Source organism: Opisthorchis viverrini (genome assembly GCF_000715545.1).
Source record: "Opisthorchis viverrini unplaced genomic scaffold opera_v5_20, whole genome shotgun sequence".
NCBI lineage: Eukaryota > Metazoa > Platyhelminthes > Trematoda > Opisthorchiida > Opisthorchiidae > Opisthorchis > Opisthorchis viverrini.
In genome coordinates, this window is record NW_008751676.1 from 2744121 (window position 1) to 2763820 (window position 19700).

General features: G+C 42.2%; 1 protein-coding gene across 1 annotated transcript in view; it reads left to right on the forward strand.

The window, feature by feature from the left end:
• The window catches only part of T265_01849 (hypothetical protein), a gene marked incomplete at both ends in the record, with an annotated part of 87214 nt that overhangs the window by 20051 nt on the left and 47463 nt on the right, over positions 1-19700 (forward strand). The window contains one exon of the mRNA XM_009165959.1: positions 18699-18796. Within this exon, the coding sequence (XP_009164223.1) occupies positions 18699-18796 (98 nt within the window). The remainder of the gene's footprint in view (positions 1-18698; positions 18797-19700) is intronic.

A 19700-nucleotide genomic window follows, 5' to 3' on the forward strand; every position in this document is an offset into this window, starting at 1 on the left:
CTCTCCTGGTCGACAGGTCATAAGATATCACACTCAAAACTAACAATTGCTAGTAGATTACCATGATCTTTTGATAATTTCTAAAATCACTGCTCATCTGCCAATTAAGGTGAAGATAAACCGAATGAGTCATCGGTGAGAAACGTTCTCCGTACCTAGGTGCTATTCACTACATAGATGTTTTCGAATTGTGGTTAGCATTCAATAGCACCACGGTGTACAAGTCCAGTCGACTGATATATTCATCGCACAAACAGAAAATACGATCACACTTTTTGTTACAGCGATAGACCTCTCGTAGTACACAAAAAGCATGCGAATGTTCGCCTAAAGATGAGTTGTTCATTCAGGTTACTACTCACAAGGCTGCTGAAAACTCCTCATCTTATATCCATCAAGTTTCCATTGATTTTATGTTCTGTTTGAGGCCTAATTGAGCGAGATTTACGAGCAAGTTGGTTTGGTTCTTGTCAAATTTTACAGTGGTGATCTCATTGGCTTCACCTGCTTGTTCTGTGATGCTAACCATACCGTAAACTAAGTTTGGAATGGACGGTTTGATTCATTCAAGGTATCACTGAAAATAGTATTTTCCCTGGAGTGGATTTATATCGGATGGATCCCAGGGCACGGTCAACCGGCAAATTAACTATTGCAGGCTGTTTCAGCATGCGTACTGATGAGCCAGAATGGCCCATAGGCACACCATGAATATCCGCATTGTCATATCACCAAAAGTTACCCGACAGTCTGAAGCAGGAGTCACGATTAGCTTGTCCTAAAATATTGTCAAACAGTGATAAAAGTGCAATGTTCGCTGTCGCAAGATATAAAAGCCAAACATATAGCAAGCAGTATCGACTAGCACTAGGAGTACGTAATCAGAGATAATGGAACAGGATAAACGAAAGATATCAAACCAGGAATCACAAATGTGGAACAAGCATAAGCTACATCAAGACTGCCATTTTAGAAAAACAGTGAGACAACGCATACAGTTAGTCAAAAAACTCAATAACTACTGAGTTTCGCACAACCACGTGATACTATCCGTGAGCACGTGGGATAACAGCAAGTACACGTACTATGAATTCATTCCACAAAGCTAAAGATAGCCTAGTTATTTTTCACCAGCAAACTCATGTCCAGGCACACTTTCTTCAATTTCGCGCAAACACGTAGCAGTCTAAGTAACTAGTTAATTTCTAAACTTCACGTTCCACAAACAAACCGCAGAATAATGTAGCGCAAAATATTTACCTTACACTATTTTATATTACGTCATATTATACTGAATGTTATTACATTATTTTCTGTTGATTTATACTATATTATATTATAGTGTATTGTGTTATGTTATATTATATTATTCCATGTAATATTATGCCATTATTGTTATATATTATATTATGTCATCAGTATATTATGTTATTTTTTTATCATATTATGCCATTATAGTATAATATTATATAAATATTATATTATATTTTACTGTAATGTAATGCAATGCAACACAATACAACAGTGCAATGTGATGAAGTACGAACCAGTACAATACTGTGCTGCTGAATTTATTTGCACAGCGCTCATAACCATGAGGGAAAAATTCTAGAGTTTTATACCACCACCCGCCCCCGAATGTAATCGAACAATCATATTTCAAGTAGTGTTAATCCACATACTTTCAGTTTATCTAGATCATTGTTCACTGCACAACGTGGTGCACCTCATCGTCCAGTAAAAACGTTGGCGACCTTCGCCAGAAAGCGGGAAATTCGACTACAGTGCGGGTCATGGTTCATCAAATTTCCGATCGGTGCAGGTGTTTTGATTCCCACATCGCTTGACAGACTGTCCAGTCACATCAATTTTGAATCATGATCAGGCCACCCACATGACCCTGCTGTCTGACCTTGAAGAGCAACGACTGTCTACATCACAGTAACTTGAGTGCCTTTGTCTCGCTAGAACCTAGGTGTGAAGACAAAAACATGTGTTCAAGCAGAGGACGAATCGTTCAGGTTGAAACAATGACTGCAGGCGAAGAATCATTTTTGGACATGAAGGTCGAGTGTTTAGGATAAGAAATTACACTAGCTTCAAAAGAGATGCGTGGAATGAACATGGGGTGGCACCTAGTTTGACAGCACGATGGTTAGCATATACCTGGACAGTTACCGGGAGGGAGTATTATTCATTGTATGAAATGATACTTAGGTACGGTCCTGAGAAGATTTCCGAGGTTCAGTCATGACATTATTCTGCAGTATGTTAATCCATACCAGATTAAACTCTCTTGAAGGAACACTACTCACAAGGTTGCTGGGAGCTGTTCACGGCCCTTCTTTGAGGCTCATTGGGCAGCCGCTGTCCCTAGTTTACTGTAACCTTATGTTTTACTCATTCGAACATATTGTGTTGTTTTGTTCTGTGTTGATCTGTATTGCACTGTGCTGCACTAAGTTGCATTGTACTGCACTGTACTACAATGGGGTTATCACCGTAGTGTGTTCGAAACTCTTTCTAAGTCCTTTTCTTGAAACGAGTACGTAGATTTTTCGACACGAAGACCGGAAGTCATGTCACTCGCATGGACTTGAGTTGCCTCTGTCCATTTGTTCAATGGGCCAGTTGTATTAAGCGTTACTGCATGAGTTAATCAATAGTCGATGCCTGTCAGACAAAAAAGGACTCCTCTAGTTTCAACGCTTTCGTTACACTGGATCGGAATTCGTGCTCCGGTAGAGAAAATTGGTTGATGAGGAATTTGGTGTTTTTTTTTGCTGGGAAAATGATGATATTCTGGCTAAAATATTGGTTGTAAGGGTGTTTCGTGCAGTGTTTTACAATCCTTCCCAACAGTCGTGAGTACTTCAAATCAAATACCTAACTGTTCTTGAGTGGTATAAAACAAGAAACAATTTCATCTTAGGAGCAGCCTTGTAAAAGAAACCTGTGGTTGAAGACGATCTCACACTACTTTTCTAGAGATACAGAGCACGCATCTTCTCGAAACCAGTTGACGTTAAACGGTACGCCAGTGCAGACTGACGATTTCACGTACTTGCATCCGTCTTCTCAGTCGGGATTCCTCAACTGTAGGTTTAAGAACTACAAATAATCCTTGTGCTACCTTTTTGGTTTCCTTCGGTCAATTCTGACCCCAAAACTAAAACGTTAACATTTTCACATAAGTTTGCAGCTTGCCGTCACAACGAGGCACTTTTCCCCGGGGATAAGCTCCAAGGTTTATCAGAAACTTTGGTACAAGTAAAACTGGTCTCAAACGTCATTAAAATAAGCCTGAAAGAGTTTTTATAAGTCAACCCCCCTCCATAATGACGAACTGCTGGAACATGACATTTAGAAGCTAGATAGTTAATTCGACTCCCATCTGTTTTCGCAAAATTAGTAACTAAGAAAATGTCGTCTTAGCCAAGATCATACAGTATTCAGAAACGTGTCAAATGTTAGTATCACCACATAGGTAGTTTATTGGAGGTCTGCCTGGTCCAGCTGACCAACAAACGATAAATTACACACATGTAACCCTTGAATAAAATAATCCTCCGTAACTTTGCTTGTCCTGTTAAATAAATCCGAAAATATGCAAAATACTCACACAAAAAGCACGCTCTCAGCAATGGGTTATGCATTTGGGCATAAGAGAACACTCAAACCACANCAAACCGCAGGCTCATTTTGTCAAACTGGTAGGGAAATCCCTATGCAACCGGGAGGAAGGGAGACGAAGAACGGTTTATTCATGATTTGTGTAAGCTTCGGTGGTCGCGTTGCTGAGTTGGTCGCAGCAAACGGGACACAGCAATGACATCAGTTAGCGTTATTCTCAGTACTCATAGAAGTTTAGTGTGAAATTCGGGGACAGCTTTTACGGGCGCAGTGGCACACGACAGGAAGTAAGATACGGACTGTTGATGATTCCCGAGGAAGACGAAACATCTGCATAATACTTCTCAGCTTTCCGGCATAGATTGACTCCACCTACGGACAAAATCCTGAGCGGAAGAGCTGTGTTTAAACGTGAACGCAGATTGCGCGAGTGAGGCACACTTCTTACAAATCACTATTTGAGGAGGTAATGCGCGCGCGCATTATTCGGTGATTTGTGCACCCAAAGAAATACGTTTTGCGGTGCTCTGTTTAAAAGAATCAGTTTTTTTAAATCGATGGAACCATTGTGTTGCATCTACTCGGTGAATTTAGTTTATCGAACTCTGGAGACGACGTAAGAGGAATCCTGCAACTTCCACAATATAATCAAAGACAACTTTTCTCATATCTTCGCTAATAACTCTGTTCCTCTATTCTGTCTGTTTGCCGCCAGCCTGATTTTTCGTGTCACTTGTTCTGTTTATCCGACTGTAACCAAATTGCACTCAGTCAATTTGACATACAGGTATGCGAATAAATTAGTTCGAAGTTGTAGTTTGGTCAAATCCGTATGCGTAATTTCCATCACATCATTTCTTACATGCCCTTGTTGTAACTGCATTTTACCACTTTTAACTCGATTAGACTCTAATCAACAACAGGCTGAAAGCAATCACGACAACCATCAAACAACCTTTGACTATATGTGACCGGCTGTACTGCATACCGACCGAGAACAATTGACCCAGTTTTAGACTGGGTCAAAAGGCAAACGGATTTCTCTTCTCCTTTTCCCAGAATGCAAATGAATGCAATGAATTTTCCATGGGGACAGGGCGTGTGAAGTAAACTGTCATCAAAACGAACTGTTGCCGATGACAAAATCATGGTTTCGATAAGTTACTGGAAAATCCTCTTTCGGTAAAGCAAATTGCCCCAATTTCTGGTGAGAATTGATAATTTTGCATCCAGTAACATCTGAAAACTCACTGAGACGCTATCAAAAACTACTGTTTGCAAACCTTTACGCTCTGGAAACAGCTGAATGGAGCCTCATATGGTGCAGTATGGCAGCTTCACATGGAAGAGTCACCACAATTGAACGATTTTTCAATGTGATATCTTGCCGCTCGGCGTTTTGCGAAACGTATCGCTGCGCCTAGCTAAAGCAGATCGATATACAGAGGTGCTGTATCATGAAACACAACTCTCGAAATGGTCAAGTTATCGGAAACTGCATTCAAACCACCTGTGATGTGCACACAGTGCTGCTAAACCCGTCCATTTTACAATCCTGTTGTTCAGATTCTATGCTATGTAGTATCCAGAGGCACTGCCCAAACGTTTTCTTCGTATGTTCTTTTGTCAAGGTCACTTGCTGACTGTGTTGTTTCGTAGCCCGCAAATGTCCATTATGTGGTCGCAAGCACTAGCTGACCAACCAAACAACGTTTCATGATAGCAAACAACACAGACTGGTCCAGTAGTTGGGTTACGTATGTTACCACAATAGTCACGTTCCAACCCTCAGTAACTCAGCAAACGGTTTTATGCAACAACAACAACAACAAAGAAACAAAGCATACGGAGTGAGCAAATTACCAGTCATTTTGGTAGAGTTCTACTACTAGAAAGTAATGTGTAGACTGGTTCTCAGAGCAGTGATTGGAGAATCACTTATCCAATAAATTGCATGTGTCGCATGAATAAAATGCCATCTTTATACGATTCACCGCAGAGAGCGAAAGCCACACCGTAGTTTAACAACAGACCGGACGGAACGATCTGATTTGGTATGCTATCATCCCACCCTTAGTTATCAAAATTCGAACATGGGTCATCGGTCCATTAGAGGGTCGATAGAATGATCTGAGTTTCCAATGAAACCAGCTTCACTCGGTTGTCAGATGATTCAGAGACAAATTATTGCATATATACAAGACTGAGACATTATATCCGTCAGATTAACAATAAAATTTAGATAAGTTTGTTCCCGCATGCCTTGAGTTCAACAAACTCCACATCCGATCGTGTCCAAAACACCACTCGTGGGTTTAAGGTACCACCCACGAACTCATCAGTTAAATCATCCGTGCTGCGGAAAGGCTGCCATCAATTTGATGTGTTTGTCGAACTTAAGTAGACGCTACCCGTTAGATCATTTTATCACTGCCTTATTCATCCAGTGTAGCGGAGTGTTGTTGAACACATCAGTGTGCACCGCTACAGTTGCTTCAGCTTCCAACAACTCTGTCCCCTGTGGTTAGCTCTCACTTAGGTTGAACCGTGCTGATCAGCAGCCCGGGGCCAAACGGTTAGGTATTCAACCACTGGCCTGAGAGTCACGGGTTCGAAACTCTCAGAGTTTCGTGAGAAGTGAGCCTCTGATGATTCCCAACAAGAATGAAGCAGCTGTACAGTGGATTCTCGACCTTTCAGCACAGATTGGCTTCGCTGACAGGACAGAATCCCTATTAAAATTCCCCAACTCCCCTCACATCACCGGCAGCTACAAGTGAGTTTTCAGTGGGTGCGTAAATGCTGACAGTTTTTCACACTCTCTGTTTTGACAGCTTCCTGTGTTATTCGGTTCTCTTAAGATCCGGACTAAAGAAAAGCAAGCTCGAAATCTGATTATTGGACCTTATCACAAGCGTTTATAACGTTGGACGTGATTAATCTTATTTCAAGCTTGACAGGGCCTATTGGTACACTCTACCCCGTCCGGCTAGCAGGAGGCTTTCTATACACCTAATGGATGTTCACCAGATGGTTAATGAACATAGCATTGGCAGTATGAGGACCACTTGCTTCAAGAGTAGACTTCTGTTCGCTGCTAGAGACCAGGCTACTCATTGTGTGGTTCAAGAAAATTGAATTCGGAAACTGACACGCATTTTTGTCGTGGCGATTTTCCCAATGTCACTATAGGAATGCTACGCCACCTGACTGATCACACTTCTGAAATTCTAGAAAATTCCGCATCTTTTGAGCGTGATGACATTACATTGTTTGAATTTTAGCAGCTTATTGATTCTTGGAATGAGCAAATGCGCTGATTTCCTAGTCTGTGGTGTTTTTGATAATCTGGGTAACTTATAAGCTGTATGATGTCTTATAATCAAATATGATTAACTTTGCTCCATGAATGTCAGTCTGAAGTCACAGAGTTGGGGAAAGTTCAAGTACCCAAAAGAGCGACCTCCTTCAGTTACTTTGAGGTGATTATTTTCACTTGTTTCATATCGAAATTCATCCAAAAATAAACAGCCACAAAGTCATATCTTAATTTTTGGACATCACTGCTTGCTTTCAGTACCTGGGCACTAAAACTCCAGCAGTTGCAGTGATCTAACGATTAATCTCCCGGTGCGCTTTGATTTGAGCCTTCAACCTTGGTCATCCAACGGTGGACGATCATAACTAGCAATACAATTCTCATCATCCAAAAAGTTATACGCATGACATTCTACGCAGCGCGAAGAATATATTCATTTGACTTCAACAGGAGACTCAGTTGAATTCCAGCTGAATCAGTCGTTTGCGATAATGTTATCATGAATATGCTGCAAAAAATCACCTCATATTTCAGTTCCTACGGTATTCGAGATATCGGGGTATGTTTTCTCGACGGTCCACCATCTGATGAGCTCCAAAAATGGTGGAATCGACCATGGACTGTCGAGGAGTTCTCATCAACCTTATGAGTAGTGTTCCGTCAAACAAATATATTGTCTTTATCGCACTGGTGTTTACTCTGTTCCAGAACAGAACCAAGCGAAACTCGGAAAATCGTTGACTCCATTCTGGGCTTCTTTCAGAGATGGCGCACGCCTATATCGGAGTTAGGACTCAAATGTTGCTGCTAGGTCTTAATTGATGCATGTATTTCTTCAACAATACTGTGGCGTAATTCAATTCAACTAAAAAAGCTAGAGAGGTGTTCTCATAACAAGGAGTGTGTGAGTAAATCTCAGGTCGATCCCGCACTGCACAAAGACGCCTCATCCCCATGATCACTATTGATGGCAACACCAAATGAGAACACTGGTGTTTCACCAAAATACACATGTCAGTTTATTTAAACAAAGCTTTGCATTTGAAAGAAGGCAAATGGGGCAGGTAGTGGGACTCCGGGCTAACCTACTATGAACATTCGAGGTATCACCAACGAAACATAAAGGTTCTTTCTCAGACTTGAGTTTGAGTTTTATAAACGGGAAATTCAGCTGAATTTCAGTTCACTCTCCTGTTCAGGCCAACTTAATTTCCAAATAAGTGTTTGTCGTTGCAAACTCTTCCTTTTATTTACCTGTCATTAATTTATATACAGCCTTATTAGATTTAACCATAAACACTCAGTCGTTGTTTGAAGGTACTCTTAAACTTGGAATTGACAATACTCACAAGGTTACCTACAAATCAGGTAACAAAAAGCATTCATACCAGAAGGAACCTCGTGTTTCACGCGCAAAGCAGGCGAGTCTCAACTTATGCATAGTCATGTGATACTGGGCGCTCGGCCTCTTGCTCATACTTACATATTTGAATTTGGCACGTCAATCATTTTTCGGTGTAGCAGTGTTGATTGTCACTTATTCTGATACAGCGATCAGTGAGACGTCATGCAGAGAGAACAAACTAATAAAATTCACTCCATTCTGGTTTTCAATCGATCAGATTATGTCCACCTGTGTTTACAAGCGAAGTTAAGACACACACCAGTGCAGGAACAGTTTAATCTGGAAGAATCATAAGCATATGGACTGAACTTGTTGACTGTGTAAGAGCAAACCCTTTCTGCTATACGAACCCCGCTTGCTAGCACAGCTTCCACTGAGACGTCAAATGGAACGGCACCTGTTACTGGAGGTACCAAACCACCGAGCAGAAAATGACTGATTCTCAACGTTGGAAAGATCCATCGCCATATTTACTCTTGCGTGTGATCTTGATCCTCGTTTTTCGGTTATGGTACCGCGTATTTCGGTTGGCATAAATAAAACTGGAAAACGAAACGTTAGAACGGTAGTGTGATAGTTTTGCCCTCGTATTCAAGCACTGGTAATTTGAATCCACATAGCTCAAGTCGAAGCTGATTATTGACTTCATTCTTGAAAATATTTTGTCCATTAGGTTGATTTCTTTCAATTCTATTTTGTCCATTAGGTTGATTTTCTTTCAATTCTGTTGTGGCTTGTTGACGTCAGATGGAGTAAAATATGGTAGCTTATGACTAGTACGCAGTGAAAACAGAAGTACGCGGCCCCTGGATAAGCAAAACCTGTGGGTTGTTTCAGAATTCACCAGTTTCGCTGCTTGAAAAATTGGTTAGATGTCATTGTTGAAAGTAGTCAGTACAAACAGTCAGGAATTAAAATTAGTCAGAACAATCATGTTGCTTTCTTCATGCACCAGAGACATGTGTTTACCAACGATCTGTTCTGATAGGGTTTTTGCATGGCTGAACGGCTCTGAACTCTGAACACCTAGACAGATTGAAGTTGAACTTTATTTGTTTGACACATTGAAACTGGAGCAGCTGTAATCTGTGGCTTGCCCCGAGTTGCCTTGGTGAGGTAGGCAGCGAAACAGTCCAAATACTTTTACCCCGCCGAATTCCGGCATCAGTGACCTTTGCTTGGTTTTACTAACCCGCGAGTCTCTCACCGCAAACCAATGCATTGGATTGTTCCATCCTTGAATTCACGTACATTCAATCAGTTGACAGGACAAGCAAAATAGTTGAATTCAGCCTAGCCTACTATGATACTGTCATGATACTTTCCTCGCCTCTGTACATTATCAGCCTATTGTTGTGTCAGATGGGCGTTTTTGTTGTCGTCATCGCCATCACCATCAAAATCACCGTCATTATCACCATCAACGTCCAAAAGACTGTGGCTTCTAAGTACTCTCCATTCCAAACTAGGAGCGTATGCCGTTAGGTGGGAAACAAGGGTTATTCAGTTCGAATGTCTAGTTAGAGTAGGGCATACAATTAGTAAGGTTCTCAAGGCGCGGTTGCCTCTTCAGCTACTTCCTGCATTAGGATGAGATTTTGCAAACGATTCTTTTCGCGAGAGAAAATGCATAGAACCTCGAAGCAACCAAAGTTTACAAACCTACGCGTAGCATTCGTGATAAAAAAAACGAAAATAGACAGAAAGTTGGATTTAGGGACAATTTTTGATAGGACAGTACCCACGTTTACGTGCATCTGACCGTGTACTAGAGATGGGTAAGACGTTTTGGCTTGAGATCTGTTTGCGGGGCTTGGTGTTCGACATGTAGATCAACAGCCACCTGAATAACATACACGGGCCACTAATTGCTTTAACCCACGAAAGAACTTTCATTCTCAATTGAAGTACCAAATTTTGTCCTCGAGAAAACTCAAAGCGGTTGATCTGATTTGGTTATTACCTCACTAATTGTGGAAGTATTTCTGTCTATATTTACCGAATTCTTCGTAAATCCAAAAAACCCTTTTGCGAGAAATCTCCCTATTCGTGTTGCAGGCTGATATAAACACGGCATTATCAGTTTTTGTGCGTTGACAAAATGACGATCAAATCGTCGCTTTTTGCCAAAATCGAGTGTCGAACAATGGGATTACCAAAACTGTTGCATGTATGCTTGTTTTGATTGGCTCTGGTGTACCTACACGAACGTTAGACTGATGAAGAGATGCAAAAAGAATCCCTTTCTCAAACGAATGCCTTGATTATGGTCTTAAAAGCTCTGAGTCTGTATATTCCATCATTCAATTTTGGTCACGAAAAAGGAACTCCTTGACTGTGATCAAATTTGACTACTTTTTTGAAGGTCAAAGTCGGCCACAAGGCGTAATCGCGGTGCGGCGGAACGACGTCTGATCCGGATAACTACAGGAATAACCCTTCAAAGCCTTCGTCCACGAACTGCGAAGTTTATCAGTGTTACTTTTGTTGCAGGCTTCGTGATGGAGTGCACACCATGGAACATTTTTTGCGGGTCTTAATAATGTCGGAGTCATGAAGAGATTCTGGATTTCTTATTGAACACCTGACCCGAAAGTTACGTTCAGAGTGCTGTTGCGCAACGAGGGCCGGAAACATCATTCTCTCAGTATGGCTCTGTGTATCGAATTTAGCAAGCCAGTATACTCTGTAAGCTTTGGTACAGTCACCTTCATTATCATGTCCTGATCACATGACACCAAACTGTCTGTCCACCGAATTGTGTTAGTAATCCTTTTTACATATGAATTTCAAACCACGCATACTGACTGAAAAGATTAAAAAATGGCCTTGAAACTACACTACGTATTTTTCATCTGTACTGATCCAATGGACAGAATAGATCCAATGCCAGATGATCCCAATGTTTGGTCCGTTGTGCACACGCTAGCTTCAAGGTTACTGTAAAGCTGGATTGAAAAACAGAACTAAAATTGCGTATAACATGCAGATACCAGTTCAGTTAGAAGCCTCCAATTCCTGAGCTGACTGATGGCACAAAGGCCCTGGATACGAACAATTGACCGTAGTTTCATACCTGTTTCGGAACTGAACAACTTGAAGGGAGTTAGTTCTGTCTGCCTTCAGTTTGAAACTTATTAGCAAGCGTGTGAACTTTTCATCACCGGCTTCTTGTTGAGTGACATTCACCAGGGTAAATACCCTGAACGAAATTCCTGTCTTTGCAATCAAATTTCGTCAGGCTAGAGAACAAAACAGTGGGCAGGACATGGGCTTTCATCCACTTGTGGATGGAGACCTGGACAAGTCACCCAAACTGCATAGTGTTTTAGAGAACCTCATCTAGCCAGCCCAGATACCGCAGTGGTTTCAGTACCAGACGAAACATTCTCTATAGCAACTCATGCAAAAAGCAATACTGAAAACAATGAGGATAGTAGTAGCAAACTTTTAATCACATTACTTTCACTAATGCGTGGACATGGAGGTGTTTCCAGCGGAAGTAATGCAGATACGTCCATCGTGTGCTGGTAAAGTAGTATAACCAAGCTGCTCTTGCATTTCGGATGTCCGTTTTGCATCCCGAATCGACCACAGCTATGCACTGCTGATGAATTCTACCCATAGCGAAACATGAGCATCAACTTCCATGTGGAATTACCAGAACAACTCTACCAAGATAGGAAATGAATCTCTCCAATTAGAGTCAAGTAAATCCCATAACCACCTACAATTAATAAGAGTTCTGACAAAGAAATGTTGCCCTATCTAAAAAAAAATGACTGTTGATGCTACCATGTAGTCTTACTATCTTCTTTTTCATCTCGACTGACAGAGGTTCCTTTATAAGGTGGCTTGATAAAGTACAACCATCTGGGTTTCGAACAAGGTTAGAAGAAATTGTTTCTTCGTAAGCTAGAACGTTCATTTAGTCAGAACGTCAGTCAGATAGCTCTCCTGACGTAACTGATTCTTAACGAGATATTTTATCAGGCGCAGAACCAGATTAATCAGCTGGGTCTAGCCAAGCTCGTTAATGTTGACACCTCAGTTACCAGAGCCATTTGTTTAAGCACTGGGTTGCTGTTCTTGTATGCTTATTTTCCACAAGAAGTTTCAATGTGGCCGAACATGAATCATGATGGGAAATTAGAAATGACTCAATGGTAGGTTACTCTACCTCGGGAGCGGGTAGTGCATTTTGCTTCGGATTTTATTTCCAGAAGGAAAGCATCTGGGACATATTAAACAAATCTGTTTGGCACATTGGTAAGTGCACCGTGGAAACTGTGTCCAAGCGAGCTTACGTTTGCTAAAAAGAAGCTGTTCAATACAGACAATACACTTCAAGACTCTTACACGCATAGGGCACCGGTGGGCTTTGTAAATGAAAAGGCGAACCTAACATCAACATAAACCTTGGTCATTCATTAGCTAGTCAGCTTTTGTTGATCGGCACCATACATCATGTAACAAGCGTCTGAGCAAAAGGCGTGCATATGTATTTTCCATCGGCACGAAAAGCTAGAGTTTCTTCACTTAACGCTGTATTATAACATATATATGACATAATCGCCACCAATCTAGATTGACTGCTTTCGGTAGGTTCCTTCAAATTTCCGCTGCATTGCTTATGGCCCTTTTAAGCATCCAAAGAGCGTTATGTCCTTAGGTCTGTCCTAAGTTGAAGACAATATTTAGATTGCAAAGTCCCTGACAGCGTCTACAACTGCGATGTGGCCATCTTTGCCTGGTCAGACCAGCATCTGCTTCAGTTTCACACCTCAAGAGAGACTGACTCAAGAGATGATCTACTGGGAAGTATTTTCTCTAGAGGTGTTCACAACCAAACTGGATTTCAAATGGTCAGGTGGGTTTTATCTTTTCCAAAAGGTGGTTTCTCTTAAGGCCGTTCTCTTTATACTTAGGAACTGCAAGTTTTTATGAGCACTGCACTCAATAGTGTTTATGTCTAGCCAGGCAAGAAAGCGTTCGCGACCTGCGCTTTATCCAACCCGTACAAAGTATGGAAACTGAAGCAGCGCTGGGGAAGAAAAGATCAATTTAGATGGCCATATGGCTGACTATGTCATAACCTGAAAACTGAACCTTGAACACTCTGCAGCGCCTCTGAAGTACTAGTGCCTACAGAAGCGAATGTGTGTCTAGGAGTGACAAAATGTTGAGTGCATTTTCGTTACATGTATGCTGCAAAAGGTCTACTGCGACTTCACAACGGACTGGTCGGGTAAAACCGTCAAATCCATTGAGTTTCGGATTGAACCAACAGGACTTGCGCAACCAAAGACGCGTAACACCAATGATGGATGCTCTTTAGAACCAAGTTGGGTGGCTGTGATAAGCTACCTAATCAGCAATAGCGCACAAATGGATCGATGGCGCACCGGCGACAGGAGCAAACAATTCAGGAATATCATGGGATAGTAAACATTTGTTCCAGAAAAAAGGCCCAGTGATTCTAGGATGCTGAACTTGGATGTGGGCGGGAGATTCTGGTGATCACTTATGGAAAAGCATCTCAGGTGGACCTACCGGTTTATGCCGGAAAACGCTCAAGGAGGTTTCACTCCTCTTTCAAACCGGTTCTGCATACCTCTCAAATCCGGATGAAGACTCGAACACACAGTATTGTGCAACGAGTTTTGGATCGCCTCAAAGAAACAGGTGACTGATCTGTAGAACTCAAGAAGCAAATCTGGAAACTCCAACTTACCAGCTCGGATCGAAAGCGCGTGACTATTTGCTAAATAGCCCCATGAATTGAGGCCAATCGAACTTTCCCTCCTAAATGATGACCAGATTACATGATGGGATCTTCATCTTACTGTTGGCTTTTATAATCCGAAGCGTCAACATTTGAAGTCTGGTGTGGACTCCACCGAATTTACGCAGATACCTGTTATACATAGATTTTTTCGTTATCTTCAAATATAGACCTCCCGATCGGCTTGAAGATAACATAAGTAGATGGAAGTATCGTTCAGCTGTAACACCCTTTCGGTGCGTAACTGCCATACAACCCGAAGGTGACACGAGGACCGGGATACTGCCAAGCTGCTCAAGCATAGAGAGGGGAAGTCGAGAGGTGGAGGTCGGGTTCGAACCATGGTCCTTTCGGTCAGTAACTTCGCCCTCTAACCACTTGGGCCGTCTCGCCCCCCAATAACCAACACCCAGAACCCAATGAAACGTATAGAATATTCCAAAATAAAATAACTAAAAGGTGAAGATGAAGAGAACTACATCACTCACTACCAATAATGTTGAAATCAGGGCGAGAAAACCCATGCTTACAGATCAGATTTACCAGTTAACCTTTACCACACAACTGGTGGCTATTCAATAAATACAATCATTTTCAACTAGTGTGGTTTTGACCGAAGACTCAACTGAATCCAGCAGACTCTGTTGTTTGTGATGGTCTGCTTGAACTGAATGTGCTGCACTAGGTCGCCTCATGTTTCAGTTTGTGCTATATTCGAGATATCGCGATACATGTGTACTCGCACTACTTACAAGGTTGATGAAAATTCTTTGACAGCCCACGACCGATTTCGTCCTTCTTTGGGCCCATCAGGTAAGAAGAAAAACAACAACCGAGTGCTTCAGCTGGGTTCACGTGATAGCCAAATTGGTATGAAAATGAGTGCGTCTATCGAATTTCGTGAAATTAGGGATCAGGTAGAACATAAGGTTGACGGAATTTCAGGGACTGCACCTAGCTGATGAGCCCCAAGAAGAATGAAACTGGTCATGGGCTGTCGATGAGTTTTCAGCAACCTCATGACTGGTGTGTTATGTCTATGACGGTTATATATCTACTTAACTTAACTACTTAACTTAACCCTTTACCACTTGTTTCGCACCAGGTCTTTTGCGCCTGACAGACCATGTTTACGACAGGTTTGCATGAAAAGTATTCTGCGTGGAAATAAATTGCCGAAATTTTTATTTAAGAGTATAGTTTTCGTTAAAGCTGCTGGAGGACAGTTTGTATAAATGATCTGACTAATTGATTAGAAGCGCTGAACACCAATGTAGTTTCTCAAATGATGGTAGAAATGAATTTGTGTCTCATAATCGTCCACATATGGTCCTCACAGTATGAAGAGTGAACATGACGAGTAATACTAATTGCCTTTGTGTATGATTATAATTCATGCCCACTGTTTATCCATCGCCATGTAAAGTTTTCGTTTACTCTCTGACACTAGAAAATTCACCCATTTTTAAATTTTGTTCACAGCCACACCACTCTCGTTTGAACGGTAGTCCTCCTTTTCTGGCGTAATTGTTCCGGTGAGTCCAAACCAAAGCGAAGCACTGGACCCGGGTTTCGCTCTTACTAGAGCTCATCAGCAGTGCATATCCAATGCCCGTGCCGGGATTTGAACCCCGGACATCTGACATGCGAGACGAGCGTAAACCACTACTCCACCAGCGCACGTTGGACGCATCTGAATTTTCACGTCTGAACAGGAGAATGTGTTCACACTTGAGCGATGCGATTGGTGATTGCCGAAGAGAGACCTGGTTATTTCTGCCAGGTGGACTAACCAAGGTCGGCTAGTTCAGCTGCTTCAAATAGTGTTGGAAAAGGAGAACTTTCTAATAAGGTTGCCGCATTCAGAAGAAGTCTCTCAAGAGACCGAGTAGGGGTAATGCGTTCTACAAGTTAGCTCTTTCATGGAGGGATTGTACTGACAAGCTGAAGCTTCAGCTGTCCCAATTAAAGCGGGTTCATTCGCGTGTCGGCTTCCCCTGGGGGTGATCTCTCCAGAAGCTAAAAACGGTTGAATTCACCAATGATAAAACAGCCGAATTGTCTTTTACAATTGTTTCTAGATTATCCTTAGTCGTAGTCGTGCCTTTGTATGCGGTTACCAGCTCGTTTTGAAACGTTTCATACAAAGTTTTGTTAATTTTTTCGTATGTCAGTCAACCCCCCTCCACGCGTCAATTAAACATAAACATTAAGTCGAAGATAATCAAAGAGCACGAACGGATGCCAACAGCAGTTTACTCGTTGTCAGACTGTTCTTTTAGTTTACTAAAGATACCATAATTCTCTACAAGCCCTCCAACTCAAAGTCATTTTTGTCTTTGGACTATTTTGTATACATACCCTGTTGACCGAGCCCATACTGATTCAAAGTGTTTAGGAAGAGCAAGAGGAATCCTAATACTGTCTCGATCACCAGTGAACATGTTCACACGTCACTGTAGATGGTGCGGGGTCGAGAAGTGTTTAGGGAACAACTAACACTACATATGAGCCTCACACTATCAAGTTCATCAAGTCTTTTGATCTACATCGGTCCATATTCCACCATGGGCTTCACTGACTCTCGTCCAAAAGCCCACACGGCGCATGTCTTGTGGACGTAAAGACATGCGCGGTGTGGGCTGTGGGACCCACCCTGTCTTTTATCTATTCTCGTCTCACCATTACCATTATAACGACCGCCACCACCACCGCTCTCATCGTCAACACCAAAGACGACGACAACAACAACAGCGAATACTTGGAGCTTGCATCATACCACATGGTTGGGTAACGGGTTCAGCACCAATCAGAGCACTCAAGGAAGCTACTTGCTAGTTTTAGGACATAAGGCGAGCCTCAGGTTTCAATGGCACTGTAAATGAAAAGCGCAAACCAGCGGATTACGGAACGTTGAATAAAGTGGGGTTTGATATAGAAACTTGAACCTCTACCTTCGCAGAAGAGCACACTGCTTACTATTTTTAAAAGAAAAGCGTGGGACTAGTGGGTGACATCTGGCTCTATGATTACTTTTCGGGTGCCTGGTGCGCCGTGACTCAAGAGGTACCAAGCCATTGCGATTTCTAAACTGTCTGAGATAAGTAAAGCTGACTAAATTGGTTGACACTTGTTACTTCATATTTCAAAAAGCATCTTGAGCCTTAAGATACTGTCGTCTGTCAGCTGTCACGAACCTGATTTCAAGCGCAATTTGCACTGACAGATTCTTAGTCTATCCTCGTGTCAGCGGCCACGTGCTTGCTCACAGTCTATTACTTGATAACGGTATCCTTTGGCTATTAGGTACCCAAAGTATTGTTTCAGTATGTCACCAGATAATGTGTAATTGAAAAAGCAATCTTCCATTCCCCTACTCCACCTACCTTAGTCAGTTGATCATCGTGAATTTGCTTCAGGGCGAAATTAGATATCTATCTACTTATATGATGCTTTCGGAGTATCTTGTTCAAAGTATGTGGCAGAAAAATGCTGACGTGTTTTGCTAGAAAGAATATTCGTAAGTATAAAGATTTTCATACCAAAAGTCCGTTGTTGGATGTCTTTAATTCGTAACTTTCTTCGTGCAAATCCAACAGCCCTCGTTCAAAATATGGTACTCCTTCTCGACGGACGGCTGCTTCATTGACATCGTGGTCGTATTTGTGTTCCATAATGATCCTGTAGGCTAAGCTGGCTATAACTTTTTTCCTCAAGATTGGATCATGTTAGGAGTACCAAAAACAATCAATTAATTGTACAACCAGGCGGCATTTAGGTAAGGCATACTGTCCTCTACAATAGGAGTGTAAAGGTAGTAAGATGCATTCTCCAGGTGACCGGCATATCCATATTTTGGGAAGCAGTGATTATGTTCCCCCTTGAAGAGCGATGAAGAGTGCTGTTCAGATGGCACCTGTTGTGCGCGGACAACGTGAGAAAGACACGTGAGAAAGTTGTGCTTTACTTCCTACGTCTTCGTCTAGGCAAGCCTCCCACGGACAAGTGGGTTAGATCAATAAGTCACTGGCCCCGGGAGGGTTTCCCGAAGAAAACCCTAGCAACTGCTGCCTGTCGGTTCAGACTTTTGAATCTGAGCCTAGAGGCCGAGTCTTCCAAAGAAACCCTAACACATGCTGGCTCGCAGGTTGAATTCCTTAAACAAGACCTCACGTTCTCCACTGTCTTGTCTTAAAAAACCCTCCTCGGCCTAGGCAACCGAGAAGTACCATCAGCCTAGGGGAGGCGGCTGATCTCCTTACTCTGTCAGCCCCAACCCCTTTTAATATTCATTGCAATACAAACTCTATAAATTCAGCACCGATTTCCAGCCCTCTACGCAGAAAGACAAAAACCCAAAGCCGCATACTTAATATCAGGGTATTAGTTCAACGTAGCAGTGTTTGTTGAGCACGTCAACAGACCTATGATCTTACTTTTTTCTATTTAACAATTGGTGTGGGCTGTCTCCAAAACACGCAAACGTGACTCTACTACAGTAGTGTCTCTGTACACGATCCAAGTCAGTTCAATTTTTTTCACGGACTATATTCCAGGCGTCAGTAGATCCGGAATCGACTCCTCATGATCTCAGTGGTGTGAGTGCAACAGTTCAGAATGCTCTGCTTGACTGGGTTCACGTACACAGCCGAGTGTATGTCATCAGACTCACCGTGTCAGTCAAAATCAACAAGGAAATTCAAAAGCGAAAACTGTTCTCTACCTCTTCACACCTTTAACATACCACAACAGTGACAACAGTGGATTTTATGGAAAACGTACAAGGCTCCATAGAACGGCCAGGTGCATTTATATTATAGTCAAAGGTGACGAATTTAATGACCAGTTGGGTAGAATAGACAATCTTGAGAGCCTTCTCGGCGGAATACTTGGTGTATATGCCCACATAACCGACAATGGCGACCACTTTGTATGACTGTGTGCTGCTCACGACTTACATGTCGCAAGCTCAATCTTTCAGGTAAACTTAAGAATCGTATCCAATTAGTCATTCAGACTGGCTATACATCAACTAGCTATAAGTGACAGTCTTGTGTTCAAGCCTGTAGCTTCTTCTGAAACACGTGTACGGATTCAGATCACAACCCTGGTCGCGCCAGTGTTGCGGCTCGTTTTCCAGCCGCTAAGATGAACACTCGCTTCTATGATTTCCACTGGCAGCAAGATTCGGTGCTTAAGGAAGTCTGTCGGCAGCAGTTGTCAAGACAGCTCGCGAATATGATACAAACCAACAAGCCAAATGCAGATTGGTTCCAAATCCAAAACGCTACGAATTCGGTATTTGATAGTCCGCCTACCAAAGCTAGACCTCAGTCAAATAAAACTGCATCTCAGTTATCCATATGCGCCATCGAAGCGAGGAAGCGAGGTCTCACTAGAGCGGCAGTATGACTCTGTGATAAGGTCACTGAAATGACACCTAACTATCAGTCTCAAGACCGAAAGGGGGATGCGGTGATTAAGGAACGTCCAAGAGATGGAAAGATTAGTAGCGAGTGGAAAAATTTAAACTCCTTCCCAAATAACTCATAAAGCCA